General features: G+C 39.3%; 1 protein-coding gene across 1 annotated transcript in view; it reads right to left on the bottom strand.

Moving 5' to 3' along the window:
* LOC131960003 (CDP-diacylglycerol--glycerol-3-phosphate 3-phosphatidyltransferase, mitochondrial) overlaps positions 1-12569 on the bottom strand; it is a 31871-nt gene that overhangs the window by 6383 nt on the left and 12919 nt on the right. The window contains exons 4-11 of the mRNA XM_059325212.1: positions 11372-11449; positions 8211-8307; positions 7926-8115; positions 6852-7030; positions 5526-5725; positions 3054-3345; positions 2013-2161; positions 1786-1916 (exon numbers count right to left, since the gene is read on the bottom strand). Of these exons, the coding sequence (XP_059181195.1) occupies positions 1797-1916; positions 2013-2161; positions 3054-3345; positions 5526-5725; positions 6852-7030; positions 7926-8115; positions 8211-8307; positions 11372-11449 (1305 nt within the window). The 3' untranslated portion in view covers positions 1786-1796. The remainder of the gene's footprint in view (positions 1-1785; positions 1917-2012; positions 2162-3053; positions 3346-5525; positions 5726-6851; positions 7031-7925; positions 8116-8210; positions 8308-11371; positions 11450-12569) is intronic.

Raw genomic sequence — 12569 nt, 5'->3', positions numbered from 1 at the left:
GGGATAAATGGTCGTGATAATGCAGAGTAGGAAATAAAGTCAATAAACACAGCAGCCTGTAGAGAATCTGTACCAATGATAAGAAGCAGCCGCCCTGATAACGTAATCTAATACTCTTCAAATAAATAATGTTTTTCTGCCCCGTGGATTCATGAAAGTACGAGTCACAAGAAAGTTAAATTAATTAAATGTAACAAGAGGAGTCAAAACTGAAAAAAATACAACTTGAATCATAAATCATAACTGACAGAATAAGTTTCCTTGGAAGCTGAAATCTGGTAAATCAGCTTCTACAACAACAATGCACTCGCCAAAGTAATGATGACACAGCAGATTTCATCATTACTTTCAGTCAGCCAATCAGAGAGGTTGTAAACATGCTGCTGATTATCAAACCATTTCATTTGGAGAAAAAAGAAAGCGTTGTGATGTGCTGTTGAAGCAGGAAGTCGGTCTTTAAACAGTTTAGATGATTATTCTCAAGTTTGCCTTTCAGTTTCTAATGTTTGTCTGGACTTCAGGTTTGTTTAAAGCAGCTATAATCAATATTTTGGTCACTTGAGGTGATGCAATAAACTAAAAATAGCAACATCATATTTACTTATAATTGATATTAGGCTTAAAAAAGTGAAGTTGTTGCATCCAGCAGACATAAAGCAACAAGTTTCTGTCAACTTGACGAATACAAGGTCAATATTTACAATAATGTTTATCTATTTTTGCTTTTTTTTTTTGTTCCTCCTGAGGGAAATATTCGGCTTCAGCTGCTAAATGTTCTACTATGTTTACCAGCTTTGTCTGCTGTTTGGTGCTGAGTGGGGAGTGTACAGTAGATTTTTTCAAGGATTTTTTTTTCACTCAAAACAGCATCTGAACACAAGGTCAATTTGAGCAGTGAAAGTGAACCAAAACAGTAAAATTATGGCTGTAAAAGTAAAAAACAAAGAGGTGAAAGGCTCTAAAACAGGTTGTAGGGCTAAGAGGAACTGCAGAGTTGGGTAATAATTCTCTGTGAGTCATTTGATCAGAAAATTATTAATTAGTGTAGCTTTGAAAGAGTTGTAAGAAGCTAAAAAAACATGTTGAAAATATGTTTTCTTTAAAATAAAACTACAGGAAAACCACAGTTGCACCATGTATTATGTCCAGAAGCTTTAGAAATAAAAATTATTGTTGGATTTTCAAATTAAGAAGTCCTTGAACCAAACGTGTGACAAACACTTCGGTCAAGAAAAACAACTAAATCTAAGCCTAAAATATTTATATTTCATCAAAATAATTTATCAGAACCTTTGCCAATAAATAAATTGTTTGCATTAACCAGAAAACCCTTGAAAAAACATTAAATTCTTTCTTTCTCTGGGAAACTGTGAAGCCTCGACTGACTTAACTAAGACATACAGTCATATGACAATGTCTATGAAACTTTCACTGAACTGCAGGCTGTTTACACAGACCAGAGAGGAGAGGACAAGAGAGGCTGTAAAAATGTAAATAGTTCAATATGTACAGAACGTGAAGGCACTATAAAAATTTGATTTTTGTAAAATAAATTATCAAAGAAATTTAACTTGTTTTTTCCATTATGATGTGTTCTACTGCACATTTTTTCTTCCCACTTTGAGTCATGATTGTGTAGTTTATATGGAGGTGCAGGACTCATATATTGTAATAAAACACAAGCCCAGAGTGAGTAAATTGTGACGGGAGGAAAAAACCCTGAAACTGCTTGTGGTTCACAGAATAAACAGTAAATTAATGAGTAATGTTTCTGTGTGTTTCCACCTGGTGGCGCCTCAGAAGAAGTTCTTGATGAGCGGCGTGACGAGTTTCACCCACAGCTTGACGTGGCGGTCCGGCTGCTCAAACGTGGAGTTGGACACCTCACTGGAGCGCTGGTACAACATCTCCTGCTCCTGAAGAGAGACACACAAAGTTTAACACACAGGTGTGTTCAGTAAAAGCGTTACACAGTCATTCATCATCATCATTTCTGGCTGTGGTTAACCCACCTCCTGCAGCTGGCTCTGCAGCTCCTCGTTCTCCGTTACTATGGCTATTTGGGCCTCCAAGTCACGGTGAACTGAGCGGTAACCGAAATTAGGGGAGCCAATTAGAGTGAGGCAAGGCCGATCCTGCCCCTGGAGGTAATACCACAGACCTGTGAGGAGAGGAAAAAGCGAGGAGTGAGCCAGCGAGGAGGCAATGCTTCAGCAGGGATTTCTGTCGGCGCAGACCACAACTAAAAGGAAGCACATGCAGAAATCCCCAGCATGGATCCAAAACCCCAAAGCATGAGAGAGAGTGAGTGTACATCCATGTCCCGAGGCTACGACAGGATGACTGTACAAGAAGTCTTCTCTCACGCTACATACCGCTGTGACCACAAGAAGCACAGCGAAGCAGGGAGAGTAATGTGTTTTATTATTCTCACCGAGCCAAGCTAAACTAGTCTGGATGCTGAGCCCTGGATCAGACTACAATCTCTTAAAGTCACGTAGATGTTAGTCTTGCATAGTCAGACCTGTCCCCCAGAGCGCTCTCAGCGCTGGGGAAGTCACACTGGGATAAGAGGAAAAAATGCTCCGGCCTGTTTGTATTTCTTCAAACCAATCACAATCATCTTTGACTGTGCTAAGCTCTGGATGCAGCATTGCTCCTGTTAGAAACATTATGAAAGGGGAGGAGAAGTTTACTGAAACAGGCGGCCTACAGCAGGTTTACTCCAACAGTTTCCATCTGGTGAGTCAGACTGTGTTGGTGGGAGAAACTATTAGTCAAATACTCAATATTTCTGGCACAAAATGAGAAGAAAATTAAACTCTCGGTAGATTGAATACAATGAAACTACAACAAAAGGAGTTAGGCGATTATTTTAACAGGGTGACGAAATGTTTGTTTTGGATGTTTTCTTTCCACTATTCAGGAAGAAGACATGTTATGGGAGAAAAATAGCCCAAAACCTCAAAATGTTTGCCTTTAAGGATTACGATGGGGTGGAGAATATGGCCGTTAGCTGCAGCCCTGTGTGGGTTCAGACACTTTGATCCCACCTTTGGCGTGGAAGGTCCACTGTGACCGGTGGTACTCGTGCAGGTGGACTCTCTCCTGCTGGCCCAGCCGGCACACCTGGTTGTAAAACTGTCTGGCGATGTGGATGTAAGCTGCCGGGATGGCTCCGGCGACGCCCTTGGCTCCAAAGAACCCGTTGACCTCGGGCGAGGCGGTGAGGATGCGGTAGCTGGCTCCGGCGCCGAGCACCAGCCCCATGTAGGCCCGGGTCAGGTTGAAGTAACCCGATGTTAGAAACACAGTGGAGTCCGGCCCGGCGTCTGTCAGCAGGCGCTGGAGGTTCAATAACAAACGGAGAGTGAAGAAAGACGTGTTTTACATTTCCTGACAATGTGAAAAATAAAACTGGTTGCCATGTTATTAAAGAGAGTTTCATTACTGCCGTTTACATAAAAGTCATTATAGAGCTGAAATCCATCAGGATGCTTGTCACATTAATCTTGATAAGAATATTATCTTGATAATAACAATATTTATTATATTTCCTTACCCATGTTTGCTCATGTCTGATTATTTTTTATCTTAATTAATTACTTGACTTATGACCAGATTAAAATTCTTTACTTCATGACTGGAGTTTGGCTGGTTGAACTTCTAGTTAGAGGTCACTGGTTTTTGTAGCTTTTCTCAGTTTATTAACCTAATTTATTTATTGCAAATTGAATACATTTAGTTCTGTTTACTGTGCATTTTTTAACGTTTTAACTAAGGAAAAAAATTGAATTTATTATTATTATTTTTTACATTAAAGTCAGATAATCAGTGTTACAAAAAGTTTGTATAAAAACTTTAGACTTTAAAACTTTACACCTTGCAATGCAACCACTCTACAGTTAAAAATATTTAATGTTTAAAATTAACAAATAAATAAAAGTCTTGTATGTGTATATACAGAGATAAATAAATATAAAAATAAAACTGGTTGCTATCTATGCCATTAACTCTGATTGGTAATTAGTGTTTTATTGCTGCCGTTTACGTAAAACTCATTATAGTGCTGGCCTAACATCTATCACCAGGATTTGTCACATTTATCTTGACAACAATAAATGTAATATGATTACTCATATATGACCAGTTTAAAATTTGTCTACTTCTTGACTGGAGTTTGGCTGGTTTACTGATTAAACTTATCTGTCACTGTTTTTTTTAAGCTATTCCCAGTATATTTAAATGAGATTCAGACAATTTATTGATTACAAACCAAGTAAATGTAGATTAAAAATGTCAGGAATTATGGTTTATGGACAGTTATGTTTACTGTCCAGCCTAAACTCATTATTTCAGATTATTATTAATGTATTGTATTGTTGTTTATTTTCAATAAAACAAACAAAAGTTAAAATCAGATATTAAAAAACTTGATGACATGTAATGCAACCACTCCTTCATTGGGAATTATTTCATGTATTTTCTGGTGCAGAAACAACAGCTGATTTTCTTTTTCTTCGTATTTTTGTGAATATTTTCTGTAGCTGATGCGAATAAAATCTTGTTAACGGTTCAAACTGCAGCAGCAGAAGGAAACATTTTGGTGCACAAACCTATGGCACAAAAACACAAAATCTGGGTGAAAATCTGTTTAAACTGCTCTCCATCTTTTAAGAAAGTAGATAATTTAAATCAGTCCGAGTATTTTATGCACACCACAATAATTAAACCTGCACAAGAGCCACATCACCAGTTAAACAATGCATATAATTTAAGAAATACAACTTGCTGCAACAGGTCCTCCCTTTGTGAAACTTTACACGTTAACAGTGTTGATTCAACTTTTTATTGAACCGCATTATGAGCTGCTGTTGTATTAAATTACAGTCTATCACTCCGAGGATTTTATTGGGTTCATTCCCAGAATATGTGACTAATAAACCCGGAATAAATGTTCAAATATTTAATCGGCTTTTATTAGTCACATTTATTAGTCATGTGTTATTTTATTAGTCACAGAACATCCCATTATGACTGCCGAGAACATCCATCTAATTATGATTATTACTTGTGGTTAATGAAGCTAATAGCAAGTGACAAGTAAAGACAATGCACAAATTTCAAACCATCCCTTTAACACCATGGTAAAAAAATTAATCGATAACTGATATGGTGGCCGATATAGTAATTATTTTGAGCTGGAATGAAAATAGACCTTTTTTTTCAAATCTGGGTTGTGCACTGATTTTTCACAGCTCTGCAAATGTACCAAGAGACCTACTTTCTCAAACATGAAATTTATGATATTGAACATTGCTATACATTATACAAACTAGAGCTTAACAGATATTATTGGCGGATATTGGCCTGTCAAAGTCATATCAGTAACAGTGTACGACATGAGCAGTTAGGAAAACATGTTGTTTTTTTACGCAATATATAGCATATATGATAATATCAGTCATCAGATACATCTGTCAGACTCTAGTTTAAGGCCATTAGACGGTCAGGTGTGTCCTCACCTGTGTGATCTGCTCGTCCACCCGGATCCCCAGAGGTTTCATCTGCACCAGAGGGAACACCCAGGTGTCCTCCTCGCCCTCGCTCATGCCCTCGTCCTCAGAGTCCTCTGACGCGTTCAGCAGCTGCTGCCTCACGTGGGCCGTGTTCACCACCTCCATGATCCGATCCCTCGCTGCCGCCGAGAAGTCCTGCCTGTTGCCTGGTCGACGGTGAGAGAGAGAAATGTGAGCGTGCACAAAGCCAAGCGGGAGGCAGGTCAAACTGACCTCTGGGTCTCAGCGATCTGTGAGTGTGTTTGAGAGAATTTACAGCCACTTACAAACATAAAGCAGAGAGAGGATGAATGAAGATAAAAACTCAGCTCAAAAGCTTTTACTTTGAAGAGCTCAGAATTTTATGTTGTCGGTTTTTAAGTTTTTTTTTGTCTTTTTTACATGAGATCTGTAGAATAAAGTGATTTAGATATAAAATCTGTATTTTAAGCTCAACTGTTGTTATTGGTTATTCATTTCTATATCTGTTTACTTATTACAGCTCATCTGAATGTAAGGTTATTTTTGTTATGCCCACTTGGTTTATACTTGTGTGCTGAACTAAACTGAACTGAGCAGATCGGCTCCATCCAGCTGTTTAAGTATCTGCCGGATATCTGTTGTCGGTATCGGTGCATCTCCAATTATCGTTTGTTAATTCATTCATGTTTTTCATCAGAATTTTATGTGTGTGTGTGTGTGTGTGTGTGTGTGTGTGTGTGTGTGTGTGTGTCAGTTCCCACTACATATCGTCTTCCAGCAACACTGTGACATCACAACTCTATTCCTGGTGTTCGTTACCACGGCGGCACAGTCCTGCAGACATGATGTCATTCATCCCTCAAACTAACATCCTGGCAGTCTGCGATCCAGTTACGGACACACAGTACCAGTGTGTGTGTGTGTGTGTGTGTGTGTGTGTGTGTGTGTGTGTGTGTGTGTGTGTGTGTGTGTGTGTGTGTGTAGAGAAATCCTGACAATTTCACATCCGGCTGCATGGCTAGCCAACCGCAAGAGCTCTCTCCTCCATCTTTCTCACTGTGTACACACACACACACACACACACACACACACACACACACACACACACACTCTGACCATCATCTATTCGCCTGTCTAAGCTTTCAAGCTCCATTAGCGAAATCCATCGGCTCCTCTGCTGAAAACCGGGCCGCTGCCACCGTAACTGAGCATGAAGTGTCAACATTGTCAAAACATGTTGGAGGGTAAACATGCGTCTGTGTACACACACACTCAGACAGACAGACACACACACTTGCGTTTGGTTTCTACCTTTGTACGGGTGCACCATGCCCTCCAGCATGCTGACGGAGTCGTCAGGCTGCAGCTGCAGGGAAACATCTCCTACGGCCTCGACCAGGTCGGAGAAGAAGTTGGCGACCTCCCTGCAGTTGTCCAGCAGCACGTAGCGGTCCTGTCTGTTGCTGAAGTACGAGTCGCTCAGGTTGGCCCTGAAAAAACGAGAGAAGTGACAGTTTGAGAGTTGAGCCCGACAGATAAGGGTTTCTTTTAGACCGGTGCCGTATTCATTCTTTATCTTCCAAAAATAGGGTTTGTTGGGTCATATTCATCTTTTCTGAACCTGTAAAAACAGGAATTATTGTCCGATTTTCACCTTCCCAACTGTCCTTGAACACACCATGCGTGAAGAACGCTACAGTTAGGAAAAATAACCACATGCGAGCTTAAAATTGTCATAATTCATCAAAATCCTTTTATTCTACAGATCTAATTTAAAATTTTCCCCAAAAATAAACCTTTTGCACGAACCAGATCCTGCTTTAATGGTTATTTTTTGTGACTGGGGCTGCACAATTTGGAAAAAATATGTAATTGCAATCATTTTAACTTATATTGTAATACGATTCATGATATTGGAAAGGAATTATCTTTTTTGCCATAATTTCTAAAAATGTATTGAAAAATATAATAAAAGTATCATGGCATGTTTCTGTGAAGCTCTCTACTGAAAGAGATTTTTTTTCTTAAGTCTGCAGTAAAACGAATTGCAGGCTGGGACATCAGAAGATATTTTGACAAATATTTTTCCTTTAACTAATACTTTACCTTGCTGCAATTTGGATATTGCAATACAATTCAATGTGCAGCTCTTTTTGTTATAACATTTCACTTTTACAAGAGAAAGGGCTTGGAGGATGAGGACTCTCAGTATCAGGGGGTCATGTTTCATTTCTACAAAAGTCCAAAAACAAAAAGAGAGGGTGGTCTTATAATTGGGACATATTTGTATATGAGTTGACTGGTCTCTAATGTTTGGTACATGTGTCATTTTGTTTCCCCACAAGCCATCGATTACAAACGCAGTGTGAACACAACTGGCTGTACCCGCTGATGATGATGCTGTCGTCAAACAGGTAGACTTTGATGTGCTGGACTCCGATGGTCTCGTTGAATCGCTGAGGGACCAGCAGCCGCAGCAGCCCCCTCAGGTCCGGCGTGTGGTACAGAGAAACCCTCATCTGAGAGGTGAAGCGCTGCAACAACGGCAGCAGCATGGTCCTAGAGTTTATCTGTCCTGCACACAGCAAAGAAAAACACATCAGCACATCAGGATGATGACGTGGTGATAAACCAGCAAACAGAAAAGATTTCAAGGGAAATGTCAAGAACCTCGTGAGCCGCGAGTGTAGTCCAGCAACACGGAGACTTTTAGGTCCGGAGAGTCGCTGTCCTGTGAGCGCTGCAGAGCTTCCTCCATACAGTCCACCTGAACAGACAAACAGTGAAGTATGACTATTTTTCCCCTTTATTGTATTGTTATTTTACTTTTTTTGTAACCACTGAGAATGTAAGAGCACTTGGTTGATAAACGTTCATTGTAATGCTATAAAGAAAACCCACAGTGGTCCTTAAAAATGATCAAAATCAAGACAGAATCAGAGTTTGTCTTTTTTGTATGTACATTTTCAATAGCCTAGTGTCACATTCAGTTTCCCTGTGAAATATGTCTTATTTTAGTGTATTATAGAGCTTAAGTGACAGGGATAATTCACTCATTTTGACGTTTCTCTGTGAGGAACTTTCACACACAACCTCATTTGGCCATAATTGAAAAATCTACTTAATCTCCCACTATACGAATACATACTTCCTACGGGCACTGCACTAGTCATTTAAAATTGAGCCATTTCTTTCCTGTAACTGTCTGTGTACAGTAGGGACACTGTGTTCCGCTGTGATCATCTATTAGGCCATTTAAAGATTTGATCCAGAGAGTTTCTGTGCTTTAAAGATTTGTGTCATGCTTTGAAAACCAAAGAAAAATCAATTCAATAAATAAAAGCATGATAGAATAAGGTCAGTTTTTGCTGGAGCCACTTTCTGCACACGGCTTCACAATTTACTTCCCAGTTCAGTTTAGAGTCATTCGTCCAAAGATATTTTAAGATTTCACACGTTCTACTTGACCTCATGTGTTCAGGCACTTCTTCTAAAAATCAATTGTCATGTCTTTGATTTTTTGATACGTTTCATTTAATTTTATTTGCACACACATTAGACTCCATGAATTCCAGATAATGATGAATAAGAAATGTGTCAGGAGAGGTCAAGAAGGGACAAAACAAACAACAAGAAAAACACAAATCAAATAGATTGAAGACTGGCCTACTCACAAAGTCTTTGATGACCGACCGAAGGGAGAAATTAAGACTCTAAACAAAATTAAGAACATCAAAAAACTGGGCTGCAGCTCTTTTCAATCGAGCAGAAAACTTTTGTAAAATGTAATTTCAACCTGTTGTCTGTAATCATGTTTTCACTTCTCATTCCATGTCACTGTTTAGCAAACTGAGCCTTGTCTTCAAGGCTTAAATCAAGGTGCACTGGACTAAATGTTAAATGTGAGATGTCTTCAGGCTGTAGACCAGTCTAACATAGAAACAACAACAGAGTAGTTTCAGTTCAGACCACACAAAGTGAACAAGTCGACTCTGATCTTCCTCTGTGTTTTACACCTTGTCTGGATGTGTGTGTTTATGTTAAGGATCAGAGATAAAGCTGCTGATCACAGGAGTAGCAGGATGATTGATTAATTGGCAGCAGACAGCCGTGTTTATTACCTGTTTACTGAGCGTGGGAAAAGCATGACTAACTCTTTGTGCGCTGAGAGGAAATTGCTGCTCTTCAGAGGGCACCACTGGTAGCCAGCGTAAAGTCCTTATTAGTGGCGAGCTCTGCATTTCTTCCCCACCTGATGTTTTTTGTTGTTTTAAATTGTGCATCTGGTGCCCAAATGCATTTGTTTATACGTCACTTGAAAGTGCCTGTTTAGATGCCAGTAAAACATTTCTTCTCTCCAGTAGGGACGGGGACGTGTGCACAACCGACACTTCCAGCTCGGCTCAGACAGAAATGTGACCAGGGGGACACTCAAAAAGGTTCATTCTTAAAGCAAAGAAAAAGCATTTCGTTATTATACTGTGTAAAATCTGCTTACCACCTTCACGTCAAGGGGAAAACTGTTTTTAAATCAATCTTGAGTAAAACATTTTTGTTACCAACCAACAGCACTCACCTCTGCATTCTACTCTCTTACTCTCTCTACTACTTGTTGCTTATTCACAGAATATTTTGTTCGAACGTCGCCCCTGCAGTTTCGAAAATATTTCACAAACAATATATGAGCTTAAACGCCTCTGTGCATGCTTGTAACTCCTGCACCATCTGCAATTTAAAAATGTATTTTAAATTTGAGCATTTTTACACATACGTCAGTTAAAACGATGTTTTAAGTGTAAGCGTTTTTTCTTCAACGACAACAACAAAACTTCTGTTCTCATTCCTTTAAATGTCACTGTAACTGATAATGATAATTACTGTGTAATGCAGTGAAACCAGGACATTTCCTCAGAAGGTTATCATTCTGTGAAATCTCATGTCGTTGCAACCTTAATGTGCTACATCTGCGAGAGAGTCGGCGCTCACAGCTTTATATGAAGCTCTTTGAATTACCTTTGCATAAAGGCAAGTAAAAGATAAACATGCCTTTCTTTAGAATTTCATATTATTCTTGCTGCACGCACCTGCGCTTAAATAAACACGCTGCACAGGTGTGACAGTCAGTATCAGTCTCCTTTTGTGCCAAGTCTGGGATGCAGATCCAGACTCACCTGCAGTTTTTATTCCTCAGTCTAAACCGCAGACCACACTCGCATTTTTCCACTGAATTGAGTTCAGGTCACTGTGTCCAATTGCAGGCTTGAAAAATAAAAGTCACATGGACTTCTCGGTGCCTTATTGACTCAACCTTTCTCGTAATCCATCATCCTGTGAGGTGATGGAGTTTCGCAGCAATCATCATTGATTTAAATGCTTTCGAGTGTAATTAAACATGTTCGACTTGTTCGACATGCCTTTTTCTGTAATTCGCCCTCTCTGCCGCTCGAAAACCAGCTAGAAAAAAAACAACATGAAAAACAGCTGAATGTGAGCGTCGGTCCAGACTGTGGTTTGTTCTGGGTTAATGTTGTTATGCTAGGCCTTCCAAGCATGAAGAACAGAAGGATCTCACATGCCAACACTGGTCTCTTTATACCCATAAACCCTTGCATTCTGGGGTCATTCCTTGTAGCTGGGCTGGAGTACATTTTCATTCTGAGCAAACCACACTGTGGTTCTCTGGGAAGATGACTCTGACTCACATTTTCTGGCAACTCTGACCAGTTATTTGGCACAAGCTGCATGTTTGGATGTCGTTGTTCTCACCTGCCCCAAACTTAAAACTCTGCAAAAAAACAAAACAACTGCTCAACACATTAATGTTTCCTCACCAGCTCCTGCTCCAGCTGACCTGTTCCCAGATACAGCGAAGCCATCACCACTCGCCTCTTCGCCGTCTTGATACGTGCCTGAAGGGAAAGAACACAAATAAACAACAATGACTGTGTGTGGGTGTCAGGAATCTGGTCAGAATTATCCGATACTAAGGAATGATAAACTGACAACTGAGGTACATTTCCTTCCAGTCACACACACGCACACACGCACACACACACACACACACACACACACATGCTCACACATCATCAGTCTGCACAAGCAAAGCAACCAGATTCCAAACCAGCAAATAACAACAAAAAAGGAGGAAAAACATATTTTTTTGTGTAATAACAGATGTTTTTGGCAGGCATCAGTACAGAGAGGCCCAAAAACTATATATACATTGTTTTTAAAAAGAGAGAGAAGCATTTTTTCTGTCTCAACACATCACATTGATGCACAGATTGAACAATTCTTCTTATTTTTTAATTCTAAAAGTTATATTTTTCATTGCACAGCTCTCTCATTTTAATAATTCCACATTTGTACATATTGTGTCTACCTTTTATATTCTTTTAAATATATTTCAATATTTTTTGTATATTAACTACTATTTTTCATATTTTGAAGTACTTGCCTTAATCTATTTCTAAATTTCAGTACTTGTACTTGTTTGTTCTTGTTTACCAACACACCTCAGCAAACTTCCTTGTCAGTGAAAACCTACCTGACAATGTTCTGATTGAACATATTTCAAATCTGATATAAAATATGTTCTTGGCTGTTAACGGCAGGACTTTGACTTTATTTTTTATTTCCTCCTAACGTGTTTATTTTAAGTGCCAAGCAACAAACACGAAGGGGAATTCCACTTACGTGAAAACCTACTTGGCGATAAATCTTACTCTGACTCAACGTTTCCTCCACTTGTATCTTCTGGTTTAGCCATCACCTGGGTACATGTGATTTGCTCTCATAATGATTTTCGAAAATGTTTTACCATTCCGGTTTAGAGATATCTCTCTATGAGATTTCTGCGAGCAACTAACTCCACAGAACACTGAACAGTTTCCATTGGCAAAACTTGATTCAAAGAAAGTGAAAACCACCAGGAAGGTCTGTGAATTATCAAGAGGAACCAGACATTGTTTCTACTCAGGCTGCATCAACAGAGTATTATTTACATTGTTGATTAATCTGCTGTTTATC

Source organism: Centropristis striata, chromosome 21 (assembly GCF_030273125.1).
Source record: "Centropristis striata isolate RG_2023a ecotype Rhode Island chromosome 21, C.striata_1.0, whole genome shotgun sequence".
NCBI lineage: Eukaryota > Metazoa > Chordata > Actinopteri > Perciformes > Serranidae > Centropristis > Centropristis striata.
Note: the sequence above shows the minus strand (reverse complement) of the source record. Positions and strands in the feature narration are given on the sequence as shown.